This window comes from Rhinatrema bivittatum, chromosome 8 (genome assembly GCF_901001135.1).
Source record: "Rhinatrema bivittatum chromosome 8, aRhiBiv1.1, whole genome shotgun sequence".
Taxonomy (NCBI): domain Eukaryota; kingdom Metazoa; phylum Chordata; class Amphibia; order Gymnophiona; family Rhinatrematidae; genus Rhinatrema; species Rhinatrema bivittatum.
Genome location: NC_042622.1, coordinates 170,166,750 through 170,192,558, shown reverse-complemented (window position 1 = coordinate 170,192,558; position 25,809 = coordinate 170,166,750). Strand labels below are relative to the sequence as shown.

The 25,809-nt window shown below is 44.2% G+C and overlaps 1 protein-coding gene across 1 annotated transcript in view; it reads right to left on the bottom strand.

Annotated features, from left to right (window-relative positions):
• P2RX5 (purinergic receptor P2X 5) overlaps positions 1–25,807 on the bottom strand; it is a gene marked incomplete at its 5' end in the record, with an annotated part of 29,864 nt that extends 4,057 nt beyond the window's left edge. The window contains 8 exons of the mRNA XM_029613528.1: positions 2,315–2,451; positions 2,934–3,072; positions 5,410–5,490; positions 5,892–5,988; positions 10,933–11,008; positions 18,412–18,483; positions 19,471–19,621; positions 25,713–25,807. Of these exons, the coding sequence (XP_029469388.1) occupies positions 2,315–2,451; positions 2,934–3,072; positions 5,410–5,490; positions 5,892–5,988; positions 10,933–11,008; positions 18,412–18,483; positions 19,471–19,621; positions 25,713–25,807 (848 nt within the window). The remainder of the gene's footprint in view (positions 1–2,314; positions 2,452–2,933; positions 3,073–5,409; positions 5,491–5,891; positions 5,989–10,932; positions 11,009–18,411; positions 18,484–19,470; positions 19,622–25,712) is intronic.
• Positions 25,808–25,809: the final 2 nt, after the last annotated feature.

The following is a 25,809-nucleotide window of genomic DNA, read 5'->3' as shown; positions in this document are numbered from 1 at the left end:
CTACACCCATGCTTATTTGTTTTACCCAGACTATGTTATACAGCCCTTATTGGTTGTTTTTCTTTTCCCCTGCCGTTGAAGCAGAGAGCTATGCTGGAAATGCGTGATGTATCAGTCTTTCTCCCATGCCGTTGAAGCAGAGAGCCATGCTGGATATGCATTGAAAGTGAAGTATCAGGCACATTTGGTTTGGGGTAGTAACCGCCGTAACAAGCCAGCTACTCCCCGCTTTGTGAGTGCGAACCCTTTTTCTTCTCCCCTGCCGTTGAAGTAGAGAGCTCTGCTGGATGTGTGAAGTATCAGTTTTTCTTCAGCCCTGCCGTTGAAGCAGAGAACTATGCTGGATATGCATTGAAAGTGAAGTATCAGGCTTATTTGGGTTGGGGTAGTAACCGCCGTAACAAGCCAGCTACTCCCCTCTTTGTGAGTGCAAATCCTTTTTTCCATATTTTTTTGAGATGCGGCGACCAGAATTGTACACTATTCACGGAGCAGTGGTCTCACCATGGAGCGATACAGATGCATTATGACATTTTCCATTTTATTAACTATTCCCTTCCTAATCGAGCTGCAGCACACTGATCTGATGATTTTTAAAGTATTATCCACTATGATGCCTAGATCTTTTTCCTGGGTGGTAGTTCCTAATATGGAACCTAACATCGTGTAACTACAGCAAGGGTTATTTTTCCCTATGTGCAACACCTTGCACTTGTCCACATTAAATTTCATCTGCCATTTGGATGCCCAATCTTCTAGTCTTGCAAGATCCTCCTGTAATGTATCACAATCCACTTGTGATTTAACTATTCTGAAAAATTTTGTATCGTCTGCAAATTTGATAACCTCATTCGTTGTATTCCTTTCCAGATCATTTATATATATATATTGAAAAGCACTGGTCCAAGTACAGATCCCTGAGGCACTCCACTGTTTACCCTTTTCCACGGAGAAAATTGACCATTTAATCCTACTCTCTGTTTCCTGTCTTTTAACCAGTTTGTAATCCACGAAAGGACATTGCCTCCTATCCCATGACTTTTTAGTTTTCTTAGAAGCCTCTCATGAGGGACTTTGTCAAACGCCTTCTGAAAATCCAAATACACTACATCTACTGGTTCACCTTTATCCACGTGTTTATTAACCCCTTCAAAAAAATGAAGCAGATTTGTTAGGCAAGACTTCCCTTGGGTAAATCCATGTTGACTATGTTCCATTAAACCATGTCTTTCTATATGTTCTGTGATTTTGATCTTTAGAATAGTTTCCACTATTTTTCCCGGCACTGAAGTCAGGCTCACTGGTCTATAGTAACCCGGATGGCCCTTGGAGCCCTTTTTAAATATTGGGGTTACATTGGCCACCCTCCAGTCTTCAGAACAATGGATGTACATCCTGTATTAGATAGAGACAGATTGAGCTGTATATATTGTGAATATATATACATTCCGAATTTGTTAAGCCTTTTGGCTTCTCTCTTTTGTTAAACTCTTTGTCTTCCCTGGAAAACTAAACCACTGAATTTTGTGTGCAAGTGATGAGTCTCTGAGGCCCTCAGGAAACCTATAGGTCACATTCCACTAACCTTTTTGAGCCAGTACCTGGCAGGGCCCCTCTTCCCTAGGGCTGGCATGCGTGTGAAAGGAGAGGGTACACAGCCTGATTTACAGCTGGGTACTGGCAGGAAAAATCAGACAAAGAATGAGATATTCTATGTAAACCACCTCCCAAGACCAACGCCTTAGTATTGGCGGTAATGTAAGACATTTGATGACATGTCATATTCCAGTGCTCTGAGTCCTAAGAGTTATGGAGTGCTGTACTGCTGAGATTCATGGGACGACTGCAGGGAAGTGAATAGATTTGGTTTTACTTTGTAAACAGATATATGTATTTTTTTTTCCCCTCTGGATTTGATTAACTTGTTCTATGCATATCTTGTATCTCATTTTCCATTAAATTTGTATTTTTCCCTTGTTTACATTATACCTTATTCTTATGTGCATTGCAATTTTTATTAGTCCTAGATTATTATATATACTCCATTTACTGGGACAATAAATGTGAAAATCAGCTAAGTACAGTGTGAAGATATTTTCCGTTTGCATCTGTGGGAATTAAGAAAGAGTCACCTAGCAACCTTAACCACTCCGCGGGTCATTACACATCCCTGCAACGCAATAGATGGTCAGGTGCTATTGTTGACAAAGAGCTTTCAGTGGACAGCGGTTTTTTCAAACCGCCCAGGAGCTTGCCACGTGTACTGATGGCATAGATGCAATGCAAGCATCCTCAGCAGACTCTTATTTAATACCTGAAGTTGTATCCAGAAGAAATGGATTTTTCAGCAACCTTGTAATCCAGACGGCTAAAGGAGTAGTGAGGATTGCAGTCCGAAGGAGGCTTATCCAGGTCACAGTTCCATTCGATCTGAATCCCTATCACACCTCCCTGGAAAAGAAAGAAGGAGTTTTCAGGACTATAATATTATCCTATCAATAGATTTCTATTAGATCTGTTCATGGTTTTTTCTCTGTAAAGGAAGCTGAGATGGAGAACTAAGACTCATCCTGTACTAAGTACATAGTACAAAAATAGACGCCAGAGGTCATCCGGGTCAGAACATTCCCTATTCATCCTAAAAAGCAAACATGAGACCAGATTGCCAAACAGTGAATGTGGTACTTCTGGGATATGGACACATATCCAGTGGGACTGGTGTGATAAGTCACCAAATTTGCTCGCTCTGGACAATATTTGAGGTAATGTTGATGCACTGACCCCCGTGCCACTCAGCCTTCAGAATCCTGCCACTGATGAAGAGCTGGAGGGCACAAGGGTCAGTGCCCTCTTAAATGAAACAGAAAAGTATGTGCAGACCCACAGCTGGTACAGGAAGAAGTGAAGGAACAGAGTTAATGTAATGCTCCTACCTCTGATGCCATAGCTTGGAAATTGCTGCCAGCCCATGTAACTATCTTTCCCAACTGGAATATGGGACAGTACTGGCTCTCTTTGCTGTACTGGCATGACTTAAGGTAGGAATCATCATCTGTATTCAGTACATTAGTCCTAGACAAAGAAACATATGCAAACTGTGAAACCTGAGATTCTTCCCTTTACCTGCACAATACAACAGGGAGGCTCAGTATAAAAATACCAAAGGACACTCGCATCAGGATTCAGCATAAAAATAGTGAGGGGCACTCACATTAGAGTTCAGTTTAAGCATACCAAGGGACAATCTCTCACATTAGAACTCAGTATAAACAGACTGAGAGACACTCACATTAGAGCTCAGAATAAACAGATTGAGGAACCCTCATTAGGATTCAGTATAAACAGACTGAAGGGCACTCAGAACTCAGTATAAACAGACTGAGAGACACTCACAGAAATCAGTATAAACAGACTGAGGGATGCTCACAGCTCAGTATAAACAGATTGAGGGACAGACAGGGTTCAGTATAAACATTGAGGAACACAGGATTCAGTATAAAAATTCTGAAGGACACTCACAGAGTTCAGTATAAGCATACCAATGGACACCCACATTAGAACTCAGTATAAACAGATTGAGGGACACTCACAGGGTTCAGTATAAACAGACGGAGGCACGCTCACAGAGCTTAGTATAAACAGATTGAGGGACACTCACAGGGTTCAGTATAAACAGACGGAGGCACGCTCACAGAGCTTAGTATAAACAGATTGAGGGACACTCACAGGGTTCAGTATAAACAGATGGAGGCACGCTCACAGAGCTTAGGATAAACAGATTGAGGGGCACTCACAGGGTTCAGTATAAACAGACGGAGGCACGCTCACAGAGCTTAGTATAAACAGATTGAGGGACACTCACAGGGTTCAGTATAAACAGACGGAGGCATGCTCACAGAGCTTAGTATAAACAGATTGAGGGACACTCACAGGGTTCAGTATAAACAGACGGAGGCATGCTCACAGAGCTTAGTATAAACAGATTGAGGGACACTCACAGGGTTCAGTATAAACAGACGGAGGCATGCTCACAGAGCTTAGTATAAACAGATTGAGGGACACTCACAGGGTTCAGTATAAACAGACGGAGGCACGCTCACAGAGCTTAGTATAAACAGATTGAGGGACACTCACAGGGTTCAGTATAAACAGACGGAGGCACGCTCACAGAGCTTAGTATAAACAGATTGAGGGACACTCACAGGGTTCAGTATAAACAGACGGAGGCATGCTCACAGAGCTTAGTATAAACAGATAGAGGGACACTTACAGGGTTCAGTATAAACAGACGGAGGCATGCTCACAGAGCTTAGTATAAACAGATTGAGGGACACACATTAGGGTTCAGTATAAACAGACTGAGGGATACTCACATTAGAACTCTGTATAAACAAATTGAGGGATAGTCGGAACTCAGTATAAACAGATTGAGGGACACACATTAGGGTTCAGTATAAACAGATTAAGGGATATTCACATTAGCTCAGTATAAATAGATTGAGGGACACTCACATTAGAACTCAGTAATAACAGACTGAGGGACACACATTAGGGTTCAGTATAAACTGAGGGACACACATGGTTCAGTATAAACATAGGGACACTCACATGGTTCAGTATAAACAGATTGAGGGACACACACTAGAGTTCAGTATAAACAGATTGAGGGACACTCACATTAGAACCCAGTATAAATAGACCGAGGGACACTCACATTAGAACTGAGTATTAACAGATTGAGGGACACTCACAGGGTTCAGTATAAACAGTGAGGGACACTCATTTTAGAACTCACTGTAAACAGACTGAGGAACACGTGTTCACATTAGAACTCAGTATAAACAGATTGAGGGATACTCACATTAGAACTCAGTATAAACAGATTGAGGGACACTCACATTAGAACCCAGTATAAATAGACCGAGGGACACTCACATTAGATCTCAGTATTAACAGATTGAGGGACACTCACAGGGTTCAGTATAAACAGAGTGAGGGACACTCACATTAGAACCCAATTTAAATAGACCGAGGGACACACATTAGAACTCAGTATAAACAGATAGGAACACTCACATTATGGTTCAGTATAAGCAGATTGAGGGATACTCACATAATTCAGTATAAACAGACTGAAGAACACTGGCTCACATTAGAACTCAATATAAAAATACAGAAGGACACTCACATTAGAACTCAGTATAAACAGACTGAGAAACGATCACATTAAAGTTCAGAATAAACAGACTGAGGAATTCTTGCTCACATTAGGACTCAGAATAAAAAATTGAGGGACACACATTATAAACAGACTGAGGAACACTTGTTCACATTAGGACTCAGTTTAAACAGACTGAAGAACACTCACATTAGGACTCGGTATGAGAACACTGAGGCATGGACACTTACTTTGAGAAGTTAAACTTTGGGAAACGAATTGAGTTCTTTATATATACAGTGAAGTTTTCCGCGTTCCCTAAAAGCGGCTTCCTGAAAAACACAGAAGTGGAATGTTTTAGAAGATTTGCTTGGCTGCAGAAATCCTGCAGTATAGAAGAGTTATAGACTGAAGTGTCACTAATTGCCCTATAGCTAGAGCTCTGCATTCTCAGTTTTTATTTTATTTTTCCTGGTGATCTATCAGTGTTTATTATAACAAAAACATGTAAGAAAATCAGGGGAATCACAAAACTACTGATTTTCTCCCAAATTTGTTTGTTATGAAAAACACCAATATATCTGTCCCCAGGAAGAATAAAATAAAAACTGAGAATGAAGGTTCCTGCTTGAGAAATGATTTACTTCCTCATTTTAATCTAACACTGTTACTAAATATTAATTAGGCCTGAAAATAAAAGTGACCACGCAGGGTCAGGAGGGAGACCACCCACTTTGGTTTCTGTTTCTTTTCCACCGGACACCAGGCAAAGATTTCGCAGGTCCCAGTGGTGTTCCTTCCTGTTTTCATACATCGACCAGTTTTCATCCCTGTGAAGAAGAAAGCACCACAGTAAACAGATTGAAATCAGGCCAGGCTGAACCTATGTGGGTCTTATGCATTTAGTTAGAAATGAAATCTGCCATAAGGCACACAACATTACAACATACCAGGCTATAAAATGTAATGTTTTATATATATATATATTTTTAAATATATATATATATATTATATATATATATATTTTATATATATATATATATATTATATATAATATATATTATATATATTATATATATATATATATAAATATATATATTATATATATATATATATTTTTAAAATGTATAAAATGTAAAGTAAATAAGAACCGCCAGTTCTTATTTACTTAACCCTATTCTGTAGACGTAAACTTTTCATGAAGACTGTAATCTGTTAACACCTATTTTTACTATTTATATTTATTATTTAGCCATTAACATTGTTCTGTTACCACTTGGTACTATTTCTCTCCTTTACCTCAACTCTAAGTTCCTACTAAGTTAGCCATGTTATTTATACCCAATTGTTGGATATAATTATATATTTGTTTAATTGTTCAATCTGTTTGATGTAATTTTCTGTTCCTTGTTCTGTGTAAACCGAAGTGGTATGCACAAGTGCATGAACTCCGGTATATAAAAGCCTTTAAATAAATAAATAAATAATGTACCTTACTGTAACTTACTTGGCTGTAATAGGTAATCTGCCTTACTGTAACATACCAGGATGGTAAAATGTACTTTACTGTAACTTACCTGGCTATATGTAATGTACTGTACTATAACTTACCTGGCTGTAATATGTAATGTACCTTACTGTAACATACCTGGCTATATGTAATTTACTGTACTGTAACATATCAGGCTGTAAAATGTAATATACCTAACTAACTTACCTGGCTGTAATATGTAATGTACTGTAGTGTAACATTCCTGGCTATAATATGTAGTATACCTTACTGTAACTTACCTGGCTTATAATATGTAATGTACCTTATTGTAACTTATTTGGCTATATGTACTGTAACATACCTGACTGTAAAATGTACTTTACTGTAACTTACCTGGCTATAATATGTAATGCACCTTACTATAACATACCTGACTATAATATGTAATGAGCCTTACTGTAACATACCTGACTGTAAAATGTACTTTACTGTAACTTACCTGGCTATAATATGTAATGAAGCTTACTGTAACTTATCTGGCTGAAATAGGTAATATACCTTACTGTAACTTACCTGGATGTAATATGTAATGCACTTTACTATAAATTACCTGACTATAATATGTAATGAGCCTTACTGTAACATACCTGGCTGTAATGTGACCCCCTCATAATGTAATGCACTTCTCCCACCACATTCCAGCCACAAGAGACAGAAAGGAAATACAAAAATACATTGAATTAAATAATAATGGGTCTTTTTGGTTCAGAAGGAATGCTCTTGGATCTGTGGAACTGGTAAAATACTTCTGTATTCTTAGGCTATTTCATGTCAGTTGTGGTTAGCATGTATGTTTCTTTATTTATTCTTGTGTGCAGGGAAGCAACCTACATGAAGTCTGCCTGTCCTTTTGCTTCCTACAGAAATAAAATTATTTGGACTTTACCAGTAGGAACTAAACATCTCCTGCAGGTGGAGCTCAGTCAATGCTCATACACCTCCAGGAAGTTAATACGCGTGAAAAGAACCAAGACCCCACAGAGCTCTGTCCATGCACCTCAATCATCTCCTGTAGCAAATCCCCTCCACCCTGCTATTCCAGTACTGAAACCAGCATAAAGAGCTCTGCCAATGCACCTCATTCCTCTTCTGTAGCAATTCCCCCTCCCCCTGCTATTCCAATACTGAAATCAGTACAAAGAATTCTGCCAATGCACCTTATTCCTCCCTTGATCACCCCCCTGCTCCCTGCTATTCTCCTAAGAGACCAGCACAGAGAGCTCTGTCCATGTACCTCATTCCTCCCCTGTATCACCCCCTGCCCCTGCTATTCCAGTACTGAGACCAGCACAGAGAGTTCTGCCAATGCACCTCATTCCTGCCTTGACTCTCCTCCTGCTACCCTGACACATATACTAAGGGGAGCATGGGAAAATCTTTTTGTTTTGTTTTTCATTTTGTTTACTATTTTTCCATTCCTTAAATTTAATTTCTACGTGTTCATGTGCTAAATCATTTGATTTATTGTGCTCTAGTGCATGCTGTATCATTTTAGTGTGTGCTAAAACATATAAATAATGAAATGACACTGGGGGTTTATGTTATTTTGGATGGGAAACAACACAGAACGAAACAAGAAAAGTCATCATAATTTCTCTATCATTTAAAAATGAAAGGACATCCCTAACACCAACTGCTCCAACAATACACCTCATGCCTACAGACACCTCGCTCCTGCCATGCTATTCCAATATGAAGACTCACACACACACATCTCGCTCCTGCCGTACTATTCCAATACTCAGACTCACACACACACACACACCTCACTCCTGCCATGCTATTCCAATACTCAGATTCACACACACATACCTCGCTCCTGCCGTGCTATTCCAATACTCAGACTCATTCACACACACACACATCTCGCTCCTGCAATGCTATTCCAATATGAAGACTCACACACACACCTCGCTCCTGCAGTAATATTCCAATACTCAGACTCATACACACACCTTGTTCCTGTCGTGCTATTGCAATACTCAGACTCATACACACACCTTGCTCCTGCCGTGCTATTGCAATACTCAGATTCACACACACACACACCTCGCTCCTGTCGTGCTATTCCAATACTCAGACTCACACACACACACACACACCTCGCTCCTGCCGTGCTATTCCAATACTCACTCATACACACACACACGCACACACATCTCACTCCTGCCGTGCTAGTCCAATACTCAGACTCACACACACACACACCTCGCTCCTGCCGTGCTATTCCAATACTCAGACTCACACACACACCTCGCTCCTGCCATGCTATTCCAATACTCAGACTCACACACACACACACACACCTCGCTCCTGCCGTGCTATTCCAATACTCACTCATACACACACACACACACCTCGCTCCTGCCGTGCTAGTCCAATACTCAGACTCACACACACACCTCGCTCCTGCCATGCTATTTCAATACTCAGACTCACACACACACACCTCGCTCCTGCCGTGCTATTCCAATACTCAGACTCACACACACACACCTCGCTCCTGCCATGCTATTCCAATACTCAGACTCACCCACACACCTTGCTCCTGCCGTGCTATTCCAATACCCAGACTCACACACACACACCTCGCTCCTGCCATGCTATTTCAATACTCAGACTCACACACACACACACACACACACCTTGCTCCTGCCATGCTATTTCAATACTCAGACTCACACACACACACCTCGCTCCTGCCGTGCTATTCCAGTACTCAGACTCACACACACACACCTCGCTCCTGCCGTGCTATTCCAGTACTCAGACTCACACACATCTCGCTCCTGCGGTGCTAATCCAATACTCAGACTCATACACACACACACACCTCGCTCCTGCCATGCTATTCCAATACTCAGACTCACACACACACACACACCTCACTCCTGCCGTGCTATTCCAATACTCAGACTTACACACACACACACCTCGCTCCTGCCATGCTATTTCAATACTCAGACTCACACCCACACACCTTGCTCCTGCCATGCTATTTCAATACTCAGACTCACACACACACACACCTCGCTCCTGCCGTACTATTCCAATACTCAGACTCACACACACACACACACCTCGCTCCTGCTGTGTTATTCCAATACTCAGACTCACACACACACACACCTCACTCCTGCCATGCTATTCCAATACTCAGACTCACACCCACACACCTCGCTCCTGCCATGCTATTTCAATACTCAGACTCACACCCACACACCTCGCTCCTGCCATGCTATTTCAATACTCAGACTCACACACACCTCGCTCCTGCCATGCTATTCCAATACTCAGACTCACACACACACACCTCGCTCCTGCCATGCTATTTCAATACTCAGACTCACACCCACACACCTCGCTCCTGCTGTGCTATTCCAATACTCAGACTCACACACACACACCTCACTCCTGCTGTGCTATTCCAATACTCAGACTCACACACACACACACCTCGCTCCTGCTGTGCTATTCCAATACTCAGACTCACACACACCTCACTCCTGCCATGCTATTCCAATACTCAGACTCACACACATACCTTGCTCCTGCTGTGCGACACACTCTGTTATTCCATGTTTCGTTGTTTACCACGTTGGTATCTTTAATGCATTAAACTATAGTAACCAATGTTCCCTGTAAACTGTGTATGTGCCTGCATGCACACATGTTGTGAAACAAGTACACACGGAAAACAGCACTTGCACAAGGAAAGAAAAATGAAAAGATTATTCCAAGAGCACTGCACGCACATGTTGACTGTTTTTAGTCTGTATGTAGAACTCACAAACTGCTTTTATTGTAATTTTTTAATCCTGCTTATGTGGTGTAAACTGTACATTTTTTAAATAAATAAATACACAAGAACATTTTTGCACTCACAGCCCACATAAAATTAGAGGGAAAGGGTTCAAAGGCTTGGAAGGGGAAGAAGGGTGGGGTAGAACAAAAGGGGAGAATTAAAAAGACAGAGATGGGGGGGGGGGGGTCCTTTGATGAACAGGGGGGATTTGTGGGAAGTTTGATAGTTTGCTGTAGGCTTTTACTCTGCTTTTGTTCAGGTGTTAAAACCCTATAATACATTTAAGTTGTAAAATTAGAGGGAAGATTGGGACATATTGTGTGCACTGGTGATTTTATTTAAGGTCATTCTAGATAAAGCAGCTCGTCTTTCTGCTTCTCATTCCATGAAGGAACTCAAGATTGCACTGTTGCCTACCATGGCCTGCCATGATTGTTTCTCCCTTCTGACACTCGCTGTTCCTTCTGCACAGGGCACCCGGAATGCCGAAGCCCTGGAAAACAAATAACACAGTACTGCACGTCACTAGCTGCATAACCTGCATCTCATATGCTCATGGTCTCTTGCACAAAACAGAGAGCAGAAACCCAGCTGGATTATGGTCCTGAACCCAGTTATGTATTTCAGAATGCACCCTTTGCTAATCTGTCATCCTGTTTCTGTCCCTCACTGGCTCACAGGGCCTGGCTGCAGCAGAAGATCGTTAGAACTGTGACACAGGGAAAATTATCAGATAGCGCCCATTTTAGGGCAGAGCACAGTTTACCCTTACTGTAACATACCTGAGGCAGGTAACGTCAGCTCTGGAGTGCCATTACCAGGTCTGGTTTTCAGGACATCCATGATGATTATGCCTTCTTTACACCAGTCAAGATGAAGTACAATAAAACTCATAATACATAATGCAAAAAATACAACATAAGCTGAATCAGGGTTGTGAGCACTAGCTGCCTCTTCCAGTACCAACTCAAAGGAGGCGATGTCCTTTTGTGAATTGCAAACTGGTTAAGAGACAGGAAACAGAGAGTAGGATTAAATGGTCAATTTTCTCAGTGGAAAAGGGTAAACAGTGGAGTGCCCCAGGGATCTGTACTTGGACCGGTGCTTTTCAATATATATATAAATGATCTGGAAAGGAATACGACGAGTGAGGTTATTGAATTTGCGGATAATACAAAATTATTCAGAGTAGTTAAATCACAAGCAGACTGTGATACATTACAGGAGGACCTTGAAGACTGGAAGATTGGGCATCCAAATGGCAGATGAAATTTAATGTGGACAAGTGCAAGGTGCTGCATATAGGGAAAATTAACCCTTGCTGTAGTTACACGATGTTAGGTTCCATATTAGGAGCTACCACCCAGAAAAAAGATCTAGGCATCATAGTGGATAATACTTTGAAATCGTCAGCTCAGTGTGCTACAGCAGTCAAAAAAGCAAACAGAATGTTAGGAATTATTAGGAAGGGAATGGTTAATAAAACGGAAAATGTCATAATGTCTCTGTATTGCTCCATGGTGAGACCGCACCTTGAATTCTGTGTACAATTCTGGTCACTGCATCTCAAAAAAGATATAGTTGTGATGGAGAAGGTACAGAGAAGAGCAACCAAAATGATAAAGGGGATGGAACAGCTCCCCTATGAGGAAAGGCTGAAGAGGTTAGGGCTGTTCAGCTTGGAGAAGAGACGGCTGAGGGGGGATATGATAGAGGTCTTTAAGATCATGAGAGGTCTTGAATGAGTAGATGTGAATCGGTTATTTACACTTTTGAATAATAGAAGGACTAGGGGGCACTCCATGAAGTTAGCAAGTAGCACATTTAAGACTAATCGGAGAAAATTCTTTTTCACTCAACGCACAATAAAGCTCTGGAATTTGTTGCCAGAGGATGTGGTTAGTGCAGTTAGTGTAGCTGGGTTCAAAAAAGGTTTGGATAAGTTCTTGGAGGAGAAGTCCATTAACGGCTGTTAATCAAGTTTACTTAGGGAGTAGCCACTGCTATTAATTGCATCAGTAGCACGGGATCTTCTTAGTGTTTGGGTAATTGCCAGGTTCTTGTGGCCTGGTTTTGGCCTCTGTTGGAAACAGGATGCTGGGCTTGATGGACCCTTGGTCTGACCCAGCATGGCATGTTCTTATGTTCTTATGTTCTTTTTCTAATACAAGGATTCCCAAACTATTAGCCAGTGTATCCCCCCCCCCCCCCCACACACACCTTTTAGCACTTGAAAACTCACATGACCCCCACAGGATGAGCAAAACAGATTAGCAGGTGTGTGATTCCCCCTTCACTCTCCCCCTCTTGCTGATCCCCTCTTTCAACCTCTATCCTCTCCAGTCGATCTTCTCTCCAACCCCCCCCCCCCCCCCCCCCCCCCAATTCCTGGGAGGACATCCTCTCCTAAACTCATCCTCTCCAGCTTCTCTCACCTCCTCAGCCCATCCTATCTCAACCTCTCTCTGCCCCAGCTCTTTTCACCTCCTCAGCCGAACCTCTCTCAAACTCTGCCCCACCCCAGCTCTTCTCAACTCCCAGCCCATCCTCTCCCAATCTCTGCCCACCCCCAGCTCTTCTCACCTCTCAGCTAATCCTCTCCCAATCTCTGTCCACCCACAGCTCGTCACCTCCCCAGTTCATCTAACCTCCGTCCTTCTCACCTACCCAGATCATTCTCTCCCAACCTCTGCCCACCCCCAGCTCTTGTCATCTCCCCAGTTCATCTAACCTCTGCCCGCTCCAGCTCTTCTCACCTACCCAGTCCATTCTCTCCCAACCTCTGCCCACCTCCAGCTCTTGTCACCTCCCCAGTTCATCTAACCTCTGTCCTTCTCACCTACCCAGACCATTCTCTCCCAACCTCTGCCCAACCTCTGCCCACCCCCAGCTCTTCTCACCCCCCAACCCATCCTCTCCCAACCTCTACCCATCTCCAGCTCTTTTTACTTCCCCAGCCAATCCTCTCCCAACCTCTTTCCGCCCCCAGCTCTTCTCATCTTCCCAGCCAATCCTCTACAAGCTCTGCCTCTCCCCAGCTCTTCTCCCCACCAGCCCATCCTCTCCCAACCTCTGCCCACCTTCAGTTCTTCTCACTTCCCCATTCCATCCTCTCCCAACCTCTGTCCACCGTCAGCTCTTCTCTCCTCCCCAGCCCATCCCCTCCCAAACTCTGCCCACCCCAGTTCATCCTCTCCTGAACTCTACCTGCCCAAGCTCTTTTCTCCTCCCCAGCCCATCCTGTCCCAACCTCTGCCCACCCTCAGCTCTTCTAATCTCCCCAGCCCATCCTCTCCCAACCTCTGCCCACCCTCAGCTCTTCTCATCTCCCCAGCCTATCCTCTCCTAACCTCTGCCCGCCCCCATCTCTTCTCACCTCCCCAGCCCATACACTCCCAACCTCTGCTGACCACGATCTTTTTTTACCTCCCCAGTCCATTCTCTCCCAATCTCTGCTTGCCCCAGCTCTTCTCACCTCCTCAGCCGATCCTCTCCCAACCGCTGTCTGCCCCCAGCTCTTCTCATGTCCCCAGCCCATCCTCTCCCAACCTCTGCACTCCCCAGTTTTTCTCACCTCCCCAGCCCATCCTTTCCCAATCTCTGCCCACCCCCAGTTCTTTACAGCTCTCCAGCCCATCCTCTCTCAACCTCTTCCCACCTCAGCTGTTCTCACCTCCCCAGCCCATCCTCTCTCATTCTCTATCCCCATCTCTTCTCACCTCTACAGCCCATCCTCTCCCAACTTCTGCCTACCACCAGCTCTTTTCACCTCCCCAGCCATTCCTCTCCCACCTCTGCTTGCCCCAGCTCTTCTCACCTCCCCGGCCCATCCTCTCTCACCCTCTATCCTCCATCTCTTCTCACATCTCAGCCCATCCTCTCCCAATATCTGCCCACCCCCAGTTCTTTTCAGCTTTCCAGCTCATCCTCTCTCAACCTCTGCCCACCCCAGCTGTACTCACCTCCCCAGCCGTTCTCACCTCCCCAGCCTATTCTCTCTCATTCTCTATCCCCATCTCTTATCATCTCTACAGCCCATCCTCTCCCAACTTCTGCCCACCCCAGCTCTTCTCATCTTTCCAGCCCATCCTCTCTCATCCTCTATCCCCTATCTCTTCTCACCTCTACAGCCCATCCTCTCCCAACTTCTGCCCACCCCAGCTCTTCTCACCTTTCCAGCCCATCCTCTCTCAACTTCTGCCCCTGTTCCTCATCTCCCCAGCCCATCCTCTCCCTACCTCTGCCTACCACCAGCTCTTTTCACCTCCCCAGCCATTCCTCTTCCAACCTATGCTTGCCCCAGCTCTACTCACCTCCTCAGTCCATCCTCTCCCAAACTCTGCTCTCCCCAGCTTTTCTCATCTCCCCAGCCCATCCTCTCTCAACGTCTGCCCACTCCCAACTCTTCTCATCTCCCCAGCCCATCCTCCCAACCTCTGCCTGCCCCCAGCTCATCTCAGTTCTTAAGCCCATCTTCTCCCAATCTCTGCCCATCCCAGCTCTTCTCATCTCCCTAGCACATCCTCTTCCAATCTCTGCCCCTCCCCTGATCTTCTCACCTCCCCTGCTATCCCCTGCCCACCTCCAGCTCATCTCACCTTCACAGCCCGACCTCTCACAGGATAACAACTGGTGTGAAACAAGGACAGGCTGATTTCAGGGGCAAACTTTTTCTCTTGGGTAGGTTTTGTGGTTGGTGAGAGGAGAGGAGGAGTGGTATGCACACTTAGCCCAGCTCTCACCTCCCTTCCCCTCATAGCTGGTCCCTAGCCTAATGCTGATCTGCAAGCAGCAACATCCTTACATGCCGATACAGAAAGAAACGTGGGAGAGCAGGTGCTCTGTGTTGAGCGCCCGCTCTCCTGACATGTGCCCAGCCACCTTTCTTGGGCGCGCAATTTAGTATTTAAATGAGGGGTCACACTAATAAGGAGGCACTAGGGACAATAGTGCATCCCTAGCACCTCCTGGCTGTCATCAGGTCCGGACAACTGACACTCAATTTTACCGGTGTCAGTTTCCGAACCCACTGACAGCCACGGGTTAGGAAAACGGACACAGGTAAAATTGGGTACCATTTTTCTAACCACTGACTGGTGGGCAGATTTTTTTTTTTTTAAATTTTTGGTTCTTATGACTTAATATCAGTAGGATATTAATATCAGTATTATTATCCTACTGATTCAGTATTATTATCCTACTGATATTATTATCAGTAGGATAATAATATTATCAGTAGGATAATAATATCAGTAGGATATTAAGTCGGAGGGTGTACAGAAAAGCAATATTTTCTGGTTTTCTGTACATTTTCCCAGGTTGTTTAAATCTTAACGCCTGCCCTTGGGCAGGTGTTAATTTCTGAGCATAAAATATGCGGCTTTCTGAGCATAAAATATGTGGCTTGGCCGCACATTTTACTTTTAGTATCCCAGGAACTAACTAATAGCCTCATCAACATGCATTTGCATGTGATGAGCGCTATTAGTTTCCGGGGGGGGGGGGGGGTTGACCGTACGTTTTCAACGCGCTAAACCCCATACTGTATAAGGGGTAATAGACATGTGTCGAAAACGCGCAGCCAATCACATGCTAAATGGTGCGCTCAGCTGAGTGCACCGTACTGTATCGGCCTGTTAGTAAAGAAAGTCAGCAAAGGCCCTGCAGCTGCCCATATCCCTCCTCACCCAGGGCTCTCAGGTAAGAGCAGCTCCACAGCAGGGCCTGTGAGCGCATGCTGACTCCCATTACTAATACCCCTGCTCTGCTGCTGGTGAAGTTTTTGTGACCCCATTTGGGGTCTCGACCCCCAGTTTGAGAAGTCCTGTTCTAATACGATTATAAAATAGGTGGTGGACAACTCCGGTCCTCGAAAGCGACAATCAGATCTGGTTTTCATGACATCCACAATGAATATGCATGAGATAGATTGTCATATATCTCATGCATATTCATTGTGGATGCCCTGAAAATCAGACCTGGTTGTGGCATTCCAGGACCAATGCTTGCAGTCCTTATTATAGAGGATTACTGCTTCAACTAATCTCCCCTACCTCCCAGGGATAAAGTGATTTCTCATCTGCAGATTAGTCTCACAATAGCTATTTCCAGGAGTGTGAAACTTAATGGACTGTTCATCTCCTCAGGCCTGTGACACATTATCAAGGGTGGGTGAGGTGGGGAAGGAGCAGATTTTAAGAGCTGCAGTTCCTATTACAGGAAATATTATGTGCAATGTCCATGCTGTCTCCAGCAGTCTCTGTCTGGGAAGGAGATTTCTCAGATTCCGGCTTTCTGTGTTCTGCCCTCCCTCCTCACACTGGTATACAGCACTGCTTACATTGACCGCAGCATATAAACATAATGTAGTGACTGCACTGGACAGGTGGCACTCGCTCATCCCCTCACATTCAGTGTGACAGAGAAGCATTAGAAAGCGAGAACTAAGCCCTGACAGATAACCTTGTATGGGGATGCAGCCTCTCTATAACAGATCTCGCTAATATAAACATAAAATACTTCAGCATCATAACAAAAAAACATAATACTATAAACTCTAAAATTTGCCATCTCATGTCACCATTCATACATGGGCCACCAAATGAAGCCTTCGGTGCCATTTGCTAGGATAAATAAATGAGCCTTCAGCATCCTTGTGAAACCAAAAAATCTGATTCTCCTCAGAGCAGGAGAGGAAGGGCGGTTCAAAGAATTGGACCAGCAGCAGAGAACACGTAATGCCACCTTTTTGATAAACGCATAGCTTTTACTGAGGTACAAGCAAAATAAATGTCCCAGAAGAACAGAGAGCATGGGACAGAGGATAAATATCCAAAGCATCAGGTAGAGATGACTAGGGCCATCCACCTTCCTAGTTTAAATACCAGGGAAAGAACTTTACACACAGGCCGATTTAGTATGGTTCGCTCGGCCAAGCGCACCTTTAGCCCCCATTTGGCCGCGCATTTTCGTGTGGAAAACGCACGGACACTCCCCCCCCCCCCCCCCCCCCGAAACTAATAGCGCCCGCAACATGCAAATGCATGTTGATGGGCCTATTAGTTGTTCTTGCATGATACAGAAAGTAACACCTGCCCAAAGGCAAAAGTTAATTTCGTCCGGCACAGGGAAAGTGTACAGAAAAGCAGAAAAAACTGCTTTTCTGTGCACCCTCCGACTTAAGACCATGGCGATATTAAGTCGGAGGCCCCAAAAATAAAAAAATATATACAAAATCTAAAAAAATTAAAAATTGGCCCACGGCCCGCAGGTTGGAAGACGGACGCTCAATTTTGCTGGCGTCCATTTTCTGAACCCGTGGCTGTCAGTGAGTTTGACAACAGACGCCGGTAAAATTAAGCATCAGCTGTCAAACCCACTGTCAGCCGCTGCTCCTGTCAATAAGGAGGCGTTAGGGATGCGCTAGTATCCCTAGCGCCTCCTTTTTACCGCGGGCCCTAATTTGCATACCTTTGCTTCCTGGATCGCGCGCCCAGGAGAGTGGCCTGGGCATGAGTCGGGAGAGCGGGCGCTTGCCCCCTTTTTTCCAAAGTTGCTTCCTGAGAACTTTCAAGTGCATACAGGCATATCTGTGAAACTCCAGAGCCAACGAGTAATCTCTAAGGTGTAGGGACCTTCGTTTTCCCGGGAATAATTCAAAGTTTATCACAAAAAGAACAAAAGGTATATTTACCTGGAAAAATGGTGAGTCTTTTGTTTTTCCATTATTTTCTTCCATTTTTGTTTTTATTGTAATAAACACTGATAAGTTACCAGGAGAAATAAAGTAAATACTGAAAGCAAAGGGTTGTACTACTGTGGCAATGAGGATAATAACATTCGGGGGATCCTGGGGTCCTGGAAGAAGTGACCTGGATCCTTCCTCTTGGTTCCTACCTCAGAGCAAGTACCTTGTCGTTGGTTTGGTGTGATGAACAAATTTGTTACCACGAAGAAGACATTTTCTCCCTAAGAAAAACAACCCAGAAAACTGTATCAGTGATCCCTCACCCTCGATTTCTTGTTTAAACATCCTCACTCATGGTAAGATTGTCCGCAGAGGTAAAATATTTATGAAGGGTTCGCAGCATAATCTGCTCAATAAACTGAACTGGTTTGTGCTTCACATTGCCTATGGTTGAGCCAAGAGTCTCCATTCCAAATTCCTGCTTTTAAAGAGGCGCTAGGTGTGCAGACAAGGTCAAGGGATTTTTCTGTAGTGGCCCCTACTATATGAAATCATCTTCCTTTGGAGAGAAGGAAGAATGTAACTTATCTGCCATTCCTAAAGGCTGGAGGATGGGAATGAAGAAAAGAGTGTATGGGGGTAACTTGCTAGTGTAGCGGTTACTACCCTCCTTAACCAATAAGCCTCAGTACTTTGATGAAACTCCAGCATTGCTCTCTGCTTCAACAGTAAAGCAAAATGGGGAATTGGATTTAAACAGAAACTAACGAGGGCCCTGACTTTTACAGTCTGGGAAACTGATAAGCATGGGGGTAACCTACTCAGCGCAGCAGATACTAGCATAAGAAGCTTGCTGGGCAGACTGGGTGGACCATTTGGTCCTTTTCTGCCGTCATCTCTCTGTTTCTCTATTTCCTCATGAAGGACAAAGCCTGGAATTCCCCTGTTGCAAGAAAGAGGGAGCTTCAAGAAGATGCTGGCCTTGGGTTCCTATGTATGTGTTGATGGGTAGATATGGTGGTGGGTAGATATGGTGGGTAGATATGGTGCTGGGTCAGATTTGTTTGAGGGTACGTCTGTGTATGTCAGTGGGTGTGTCTGTTTATTTGTGGTTTTTAATTACTTGTGTTTTGTATATTTGCTGTGTATGTATGTTTTTATATCTGCTGTACAGCACCTCGGATGATTTTTCAGGATCAGAAACACGGTTTAGACCAACTTCTAAATAACATAAATTCTGGTGCAGGTGCCACACTGATCCTACCTACCTGGGGGGGGATGACATAGTCAGCCACATCCCAGAGCCTCTTCCCCAGCTCTGATGTCTTAGTGAAGGCCACCCCCTTAAGTTTGGTGATGACAGAGCTCTGAATGGACGTGTCTGTCTCCTGGTAGCCTTTCTTCACCATGAACACCCACCTGGAAGAAAGAAAAGGTAAAGTCAATGAAGCCAGAAATATGGGCACAGCTAGGCAGCCTGTGGCAACACCTAGCATTCAGTGTTGTGGACTTCCATTAGCCCTACTAGTCACATCTGCAGAAGGGACCTGTGTGGGATGTGGGAAGATCACCCACAGCAACATCTTTGGACAAATCTTATCCTGGATCCTTTAAAAAGGTGATTACAGCCTGATACAAATCTGTCATGCAAACAGAATTAATTACCTACAATTCAGTTTATGCATTATTGATCAAAAATGCAATGAGCAACATTGGTGCTCTTCGAATGCCATTCAGAGACTGGAGATTCAGTGCATATACACAGGAGAAGGCGGCTTATTTTGTTTCAGAGGGGTTTTAACTGCACAGTTTAATTCTGTTTAGGACATCTATTGTTGATTACATCAGATCAAACTCAATTCATGCGTTTATTTCTGGGAGACGTTATAAAGTTTGCAAGTATCTAATCCTGAAGAATCCCTTCAGTTTAGAGCATACAAACCCTGGAGCAAGGAACTGCTGTACACGTTTGTCATACTTTGTATAATAATATTTTAAAATAGTAGCATTGGTTTTTAACTGAGGATGAATATGGCCACAAACACTGCTGCACTCATTTCATTATTAATAATAAACTATCTGATGTTAGGGCAAAATCTAAAACAAAAATACCTTCACTATTTCAGCCAACAGATTCCATATTAAGAAGATCAGAGATTTAATATATTCCTGTTTTCCAAAAGGCCATTAATTCCCAGGAGAGGAGAAGTTGTCTTGCTGAGTTTTTATGACATGATTATTGAACGCATCAGAGGCCAGATTTGTACGGAGTAAATTCTTCTGGTACACAGACTCCAGAATGTGCAAGCTATCCCCAAAATAACTGGCAGTCCTTACAAAAGAAACTTGCAAAGGAATGCCTCTGACTCTCACCTCCAATACGTGCACAAGGTGCAGTACAATCCAATACCACTTGGGCTGTGAATGGAGAAAATCTGATTTCGTATCAAATGTTTTCTTTTCTCTTGTTTCGCTTGCTCATACGCATTCTTTCCTTAGTTTTGTTTTGATCGGCACTACATTTTTTATGTGTGCACTTTTTTTTTTTTTTGCAGTGTACACACCTTACTAATAGTATGCGATAAACTTTTAGGGGCAGATTTTGAAAGGGGTACGCGCGTAAGATACACGCGTACCCCCCAAAAACCTGCCCCAACCTCCCCCTGCACACGCCAAGCCTATGTTGAATAGGCTCGGTGGCGCATGCAAGCCCCAGGACGCGCATAAGTCCCAGGGCTTTGAAAGAGGGCATATCGGGGGGTGTCGGGGGGGCGGCGCAAGGTTCAGGGGCGTTCCGGGGGCGTGGTGCCGGCCCTGGGGCATTCTGGGGGCATGGCCGTGGCCTCCGGACCAGCCCCTGGACTAGAACATGGTGCGCCGGCAGCTGACCCGGCGCGCGCACGTTACGCCTGCCTTGGGCAGGTGTAACTTTTGCAACAAAGGTAGTGGGGGGTTTAGATAGGGCTGGGGGGTGGGTTAGGTAGGGGAAAGGAGGGGAAGGTGCGGGGGGGGGGTGGTGGAAGGAAAGTTCCCTCCGAGGCCGCTCCGATTTCGGAGCGGCCTCAGAGGGAACGGAGGCAGGCTGCGCGGCTCGGTGCGCCCAGGCTGCCAATTTTGCGCAGCCTTGTGTGTGTCAACCCCGTATTTTAAAGGATATGCGCAGCTACGCGCGTATATATTAAAATCTGGTGTACTCTTGTTCGCTCAGGAGTACTTTATTAAAATCTACTCCTTAGTGTACACTAAAAAACCAAATGACACAAAACAAAATGTTATATTTTTGTGTCATTTCAGATGGAAACGACACAGCTTGATATAACTAATATTGTTCATTTTTTTCAGGAACAAGGGAAGCCAAGGTTTATATCCCACTGGCAATCCTTATGATCTTGGGCAAGTCACTTCACCCTCCATTGTCTCAGGTACAAACTTGCAGGGTCATTTCTCAAATCTCGTTAGGGCCTTATGACAGGTGTTAGTGAGGAAAAGTACACAAAGTTGAGATTTGTACAATGTACTCTCACCCTAGCTTGATAGCAGCCAGGTAGAGTGCATCAAAGTAGGTCCGAGAGTACAATGTACAAATCTCATCTTTGTGTTCCTTTCCTCATTCCAACTCACATCAAATCTTCACTGATATGTACTGTGCTGTTTGTACCTCTGACTATGCATGTAAAACTGTCCCCCAAACCCTAGACCACCACCAAAACCTCACCTTGAGTTACTAGTTGACCCTCCGAAAGCGGTATAAATATTTCACTGATATGAGCGCCTTAGGATGAGTCTCTCTCCCCCTCTCCTTAATAATTTTAAAATACACACTTATGTGTGCATAGACCCTGAATTTTGCAAGTCTGACCATGGCAACATGCACAGGTCCTGATGAGGCACAAGTCTGGAGATTTTGACAGTTGGGAGGGAGGGGAGAGAGAGACAATCTCTCCCCTCGTATGTATATATGTATAGTGTCAGAGACAATCTGACACTATACATATATACAACGGTAAGAGGGTCACTTTCAACTCAGAGTGAGTTTTTTTTGGGGGGGCAGTGTTACAAGGGTGTACAGACCCTTGCACTCTAAGTAGACCTAAGTAGACAGAGAGTAGGATTAAATGGTCAGTTTTCACAGTGGAAAAAGGTAAACAGTGGAGTGCCTCAGGGATCTGTACTTGGACTGGTGCTTTTCAATATATTTATAAATGATCTGGAAAGGGGTACAACGAGTGAGGTGATCAAATTTGCCGACGATACAAAATTATTCAGAGTAGTTAAATCACAAGTGGATTGTGATGAATTGCCGGAGGACCTTGCGAAACTGGAAGACTGAGCATCCAAATGGCAGAGGAAATTTAATGTGGACAAGTGCAAAGTGATGCATATATAGGGAAAAATAACCCATGCTGCAGTTACACAATTATAGGTTCTATATTAGGAGTTACCACCCAGGAAAGAGATCTAGGGTCATAGTGGATAATACATTTAAATTGTCAAGCCCAGTGTGCTGCGGCAGTCAAAAAAACAAACGGAATGTTAGGAATTATTAAAAAGGGAATGGAAAATAAAACGGAAAATATCATAATGCCTCTGTATCGCTCCATGGTGAGACCGCACCTTGAATACTGGGTGCAATTCTGGTCACTGCATCTCAAAAAGGATATAGCTGCACTGGAGAAAGTGCAGAGAAGGGTGACCAAAATGATAAAGGGGATGGAACAGCTCCCCTATGAGGAAAGGCTAAAGAGGTTAGGGCTGTTCAGCTTGGAGAAGAAATGACTGAGAAGTCTACAAAATCATGAAAGGACTTGAACAATTTAATATAAATTGGTTATTTACTCTCTCAGATAACAAAAGGACTAGAGGGCACTCTATGAAGTTAGCAAATCAAAGCAAATCAAAGAAAATTATTTTTCACTCAGTGCATAGTTACATTCTGGAATTCATTGCCAGAGGATGTGGTTACAGCATTTAGTGTAACTGGGTTTAAAAAAGATTTGCATAAGCTCCTAGAGAATAATCACGTAAATTGCTATGACAATAATTAATAAGCAATAGTAGCTTATGATCTATGTAATATTGGGGTACTTGTCAGGTACTTGTGACTTGGATTGGCCACTGTTCGAAACAGGATATTGGGCTTGATGGACCTTTGGTCTGACCCAGTATGGTATATCTTATGTTCCTATGTAACACTGCCCCCCCCCCCAAAAAAAAACCCCACCCTGAGTTGAAAGTGCCCCTCTTATAGAGGGATTTATGGAGAGTTTCAGATTGGCTCTTTATAAGTCTCTCTCGCTCTCGCTCTCACTCTCTCTCATCTGGGTGCTATTCATGATAAATGTAGGTCTTGGATTGTGAGCTCTCTGGGGAATGCTTATATATAATGTGCTCTGAAGTGCCAAAAGACAGAGTAACACATAAATGATAGTACAACCCCTGTCAATGTCTCCTGTGCTGCAGTCTGACTCACAAGTAGTGATCAGATGTTGAGGATACTAGAAACTGCATAGTTTTGTTTATTGAAAAGTTTTTTTTTTACCAGTTTAGCCAATGGCACACAGAATAATTCCACTTGCTGCACCCATCAAGACAGGACTGGTGAAATGTTAAATAGACTGGGACAGCGCACAGGTGGCCTTCTGAACATGCAAGCTAACCCTCTCCCTGACTGCCTTTTCTGTCCTCTCCAATGTTTGACTCTCATCCCCTGCTTCTTTATGGGAAAGTTCAAGAAATCTAAAAACCTTAAAAATCTTTCTTCATTTACAACTATAAACTCTCAAAATGTCTTTGTTAAATTTTATGAAGATAGCAAATATTTTTTCATTTATTTTAGATTGAGCTCATATGAAGAGAGGCTCATCAGATCATAGGGAATATCTGTTTGGGATGCCGTTTGTGTGTTTGTCTGTCTGTCTTACCCCACCTCCCGTTATAACTTGAAAATGACTAGAGGTATGGAGCTAACGTTTTCTGAGCTGCAATCTCTATGGGAAAGATAGAGGAGGGGACACAGGTTGGTAATTTTGCCATGAGAAATGCATGGGGATTTAACAGAAGCTAACTATAATATTAAGATTTCTACTTTTTTATTTATTTATTTTTTAACCTAAAAGTTATGACTAGGAACACACTGACTGACTGACACATAGAAAATCTCTAGATTGTAAAGGATAAAACTGCAGGAAGATGAGGTGCAAGCATAGGTCACCTCCTGCAAAAGAAGGGGATCCCACTGCTGCAACCATCAGGACCCAGGGAAACTCATACAGTACTTGACACAAGCCCATTCCAACACTTGTGGAAGAGGCACAGAGCTTTCAGGTGACAGGCAAGCCAGCACAGTCCACAGGACACTAAAAAAGGGGAAGAAAAAGAGAGGCAGAGCAGAGTAGAGGAGCAGCTTATAGATTAGAGCTGTGGGCTACCAACCCAGGGAAGCCAAGCTTCAAATCCCACTGCCACTCCATATGACCTTGAACAAGTCACTTCACCCTCCATTGCCTCAGGTACAAACTTATTATGCATTTTTCCTGTAGACACAGAATGAGAGAAAAGCCATAGCATATCTAGTCCTTAGATTGTAACCCTCTGGGGCTAAGGACATACCTACAGTACCTGAATATAATCCACTTTGAAGTATTTGAAAAAGTGGAATAAAAATAAACAGATAAAAACGACTTTGAGCAAGGAGGGAGAAGTCCCGAGAGCGGGGAGAAATCTGTGGCAGCACAAATGGTCAGACTGGTGGACCAGGTGACCTTTATCTGTTCCCTTCTGTCTTTCTAATGAGCCTGGACTTGGGGTCCTTTCTGACTGCAGTAATAGCGTGGGTTGCAGAACATCTATAGGAGCAAAGCTGCTACGCGTAAATACATTCCCAGCCCCCTGTGAGGAGTACCTGAGAGAAACAGACTCAGAAAAGACATCTAAAACCGTAAGATTTTCTGTATCGCCTTGCTTATATTTCATATTTTGACTCCTTGGCGACGTGAGTTTACAAGAACAAGAAAACCCCAAATCTATGATCATAAACCCTAAATGTACGGTTATTTACGCACAAGCCCAGCATGCTGCAACATACGAGTTAAGATCCTTGTAAAATGAACCTAAATCTGTAACCGCAACCCAGCCTAATTCAGACATCAACCCCCTCCTCTCTCCCCAGCCGTCGGTCACCTCCAGCCTCTGGGACTGATGTGCCCGCTGTGAATGCCAGGGCAGCGCGGTCTGCAGAAGCCTCCCTGCTCCACTTATTGAGAAAGCCATCGGAAGTGAAAGAGGGACTCCCCTGCAGGAGAAGAACGCGGAAAGGGCTTTGCCCCCCCCCCCCCCCCTCCGCTTTGGGGTTAGGGGGAAGGGGAGGGGGTTGCGCGCTAGTTACTAAGCGATGTTCCGGGAACAGGTGGGAGCAGGCAGGGGGCAAGCTGCCCCAGCCCCAGCGGGGACCTGCTCAGGCCAGTCCGGACTGGCACCCTCTGCCCTGGCCCCGGCATGCAGTCCTCCTTACCCCAGCAGGTATGCCAGCACGGCCAGCTGCACGGCGCGGTACAGCAGCCCCACCTTTCGGCTCCTCGTGCGGACGTATTTCTCCGTTTTGTAGTCGA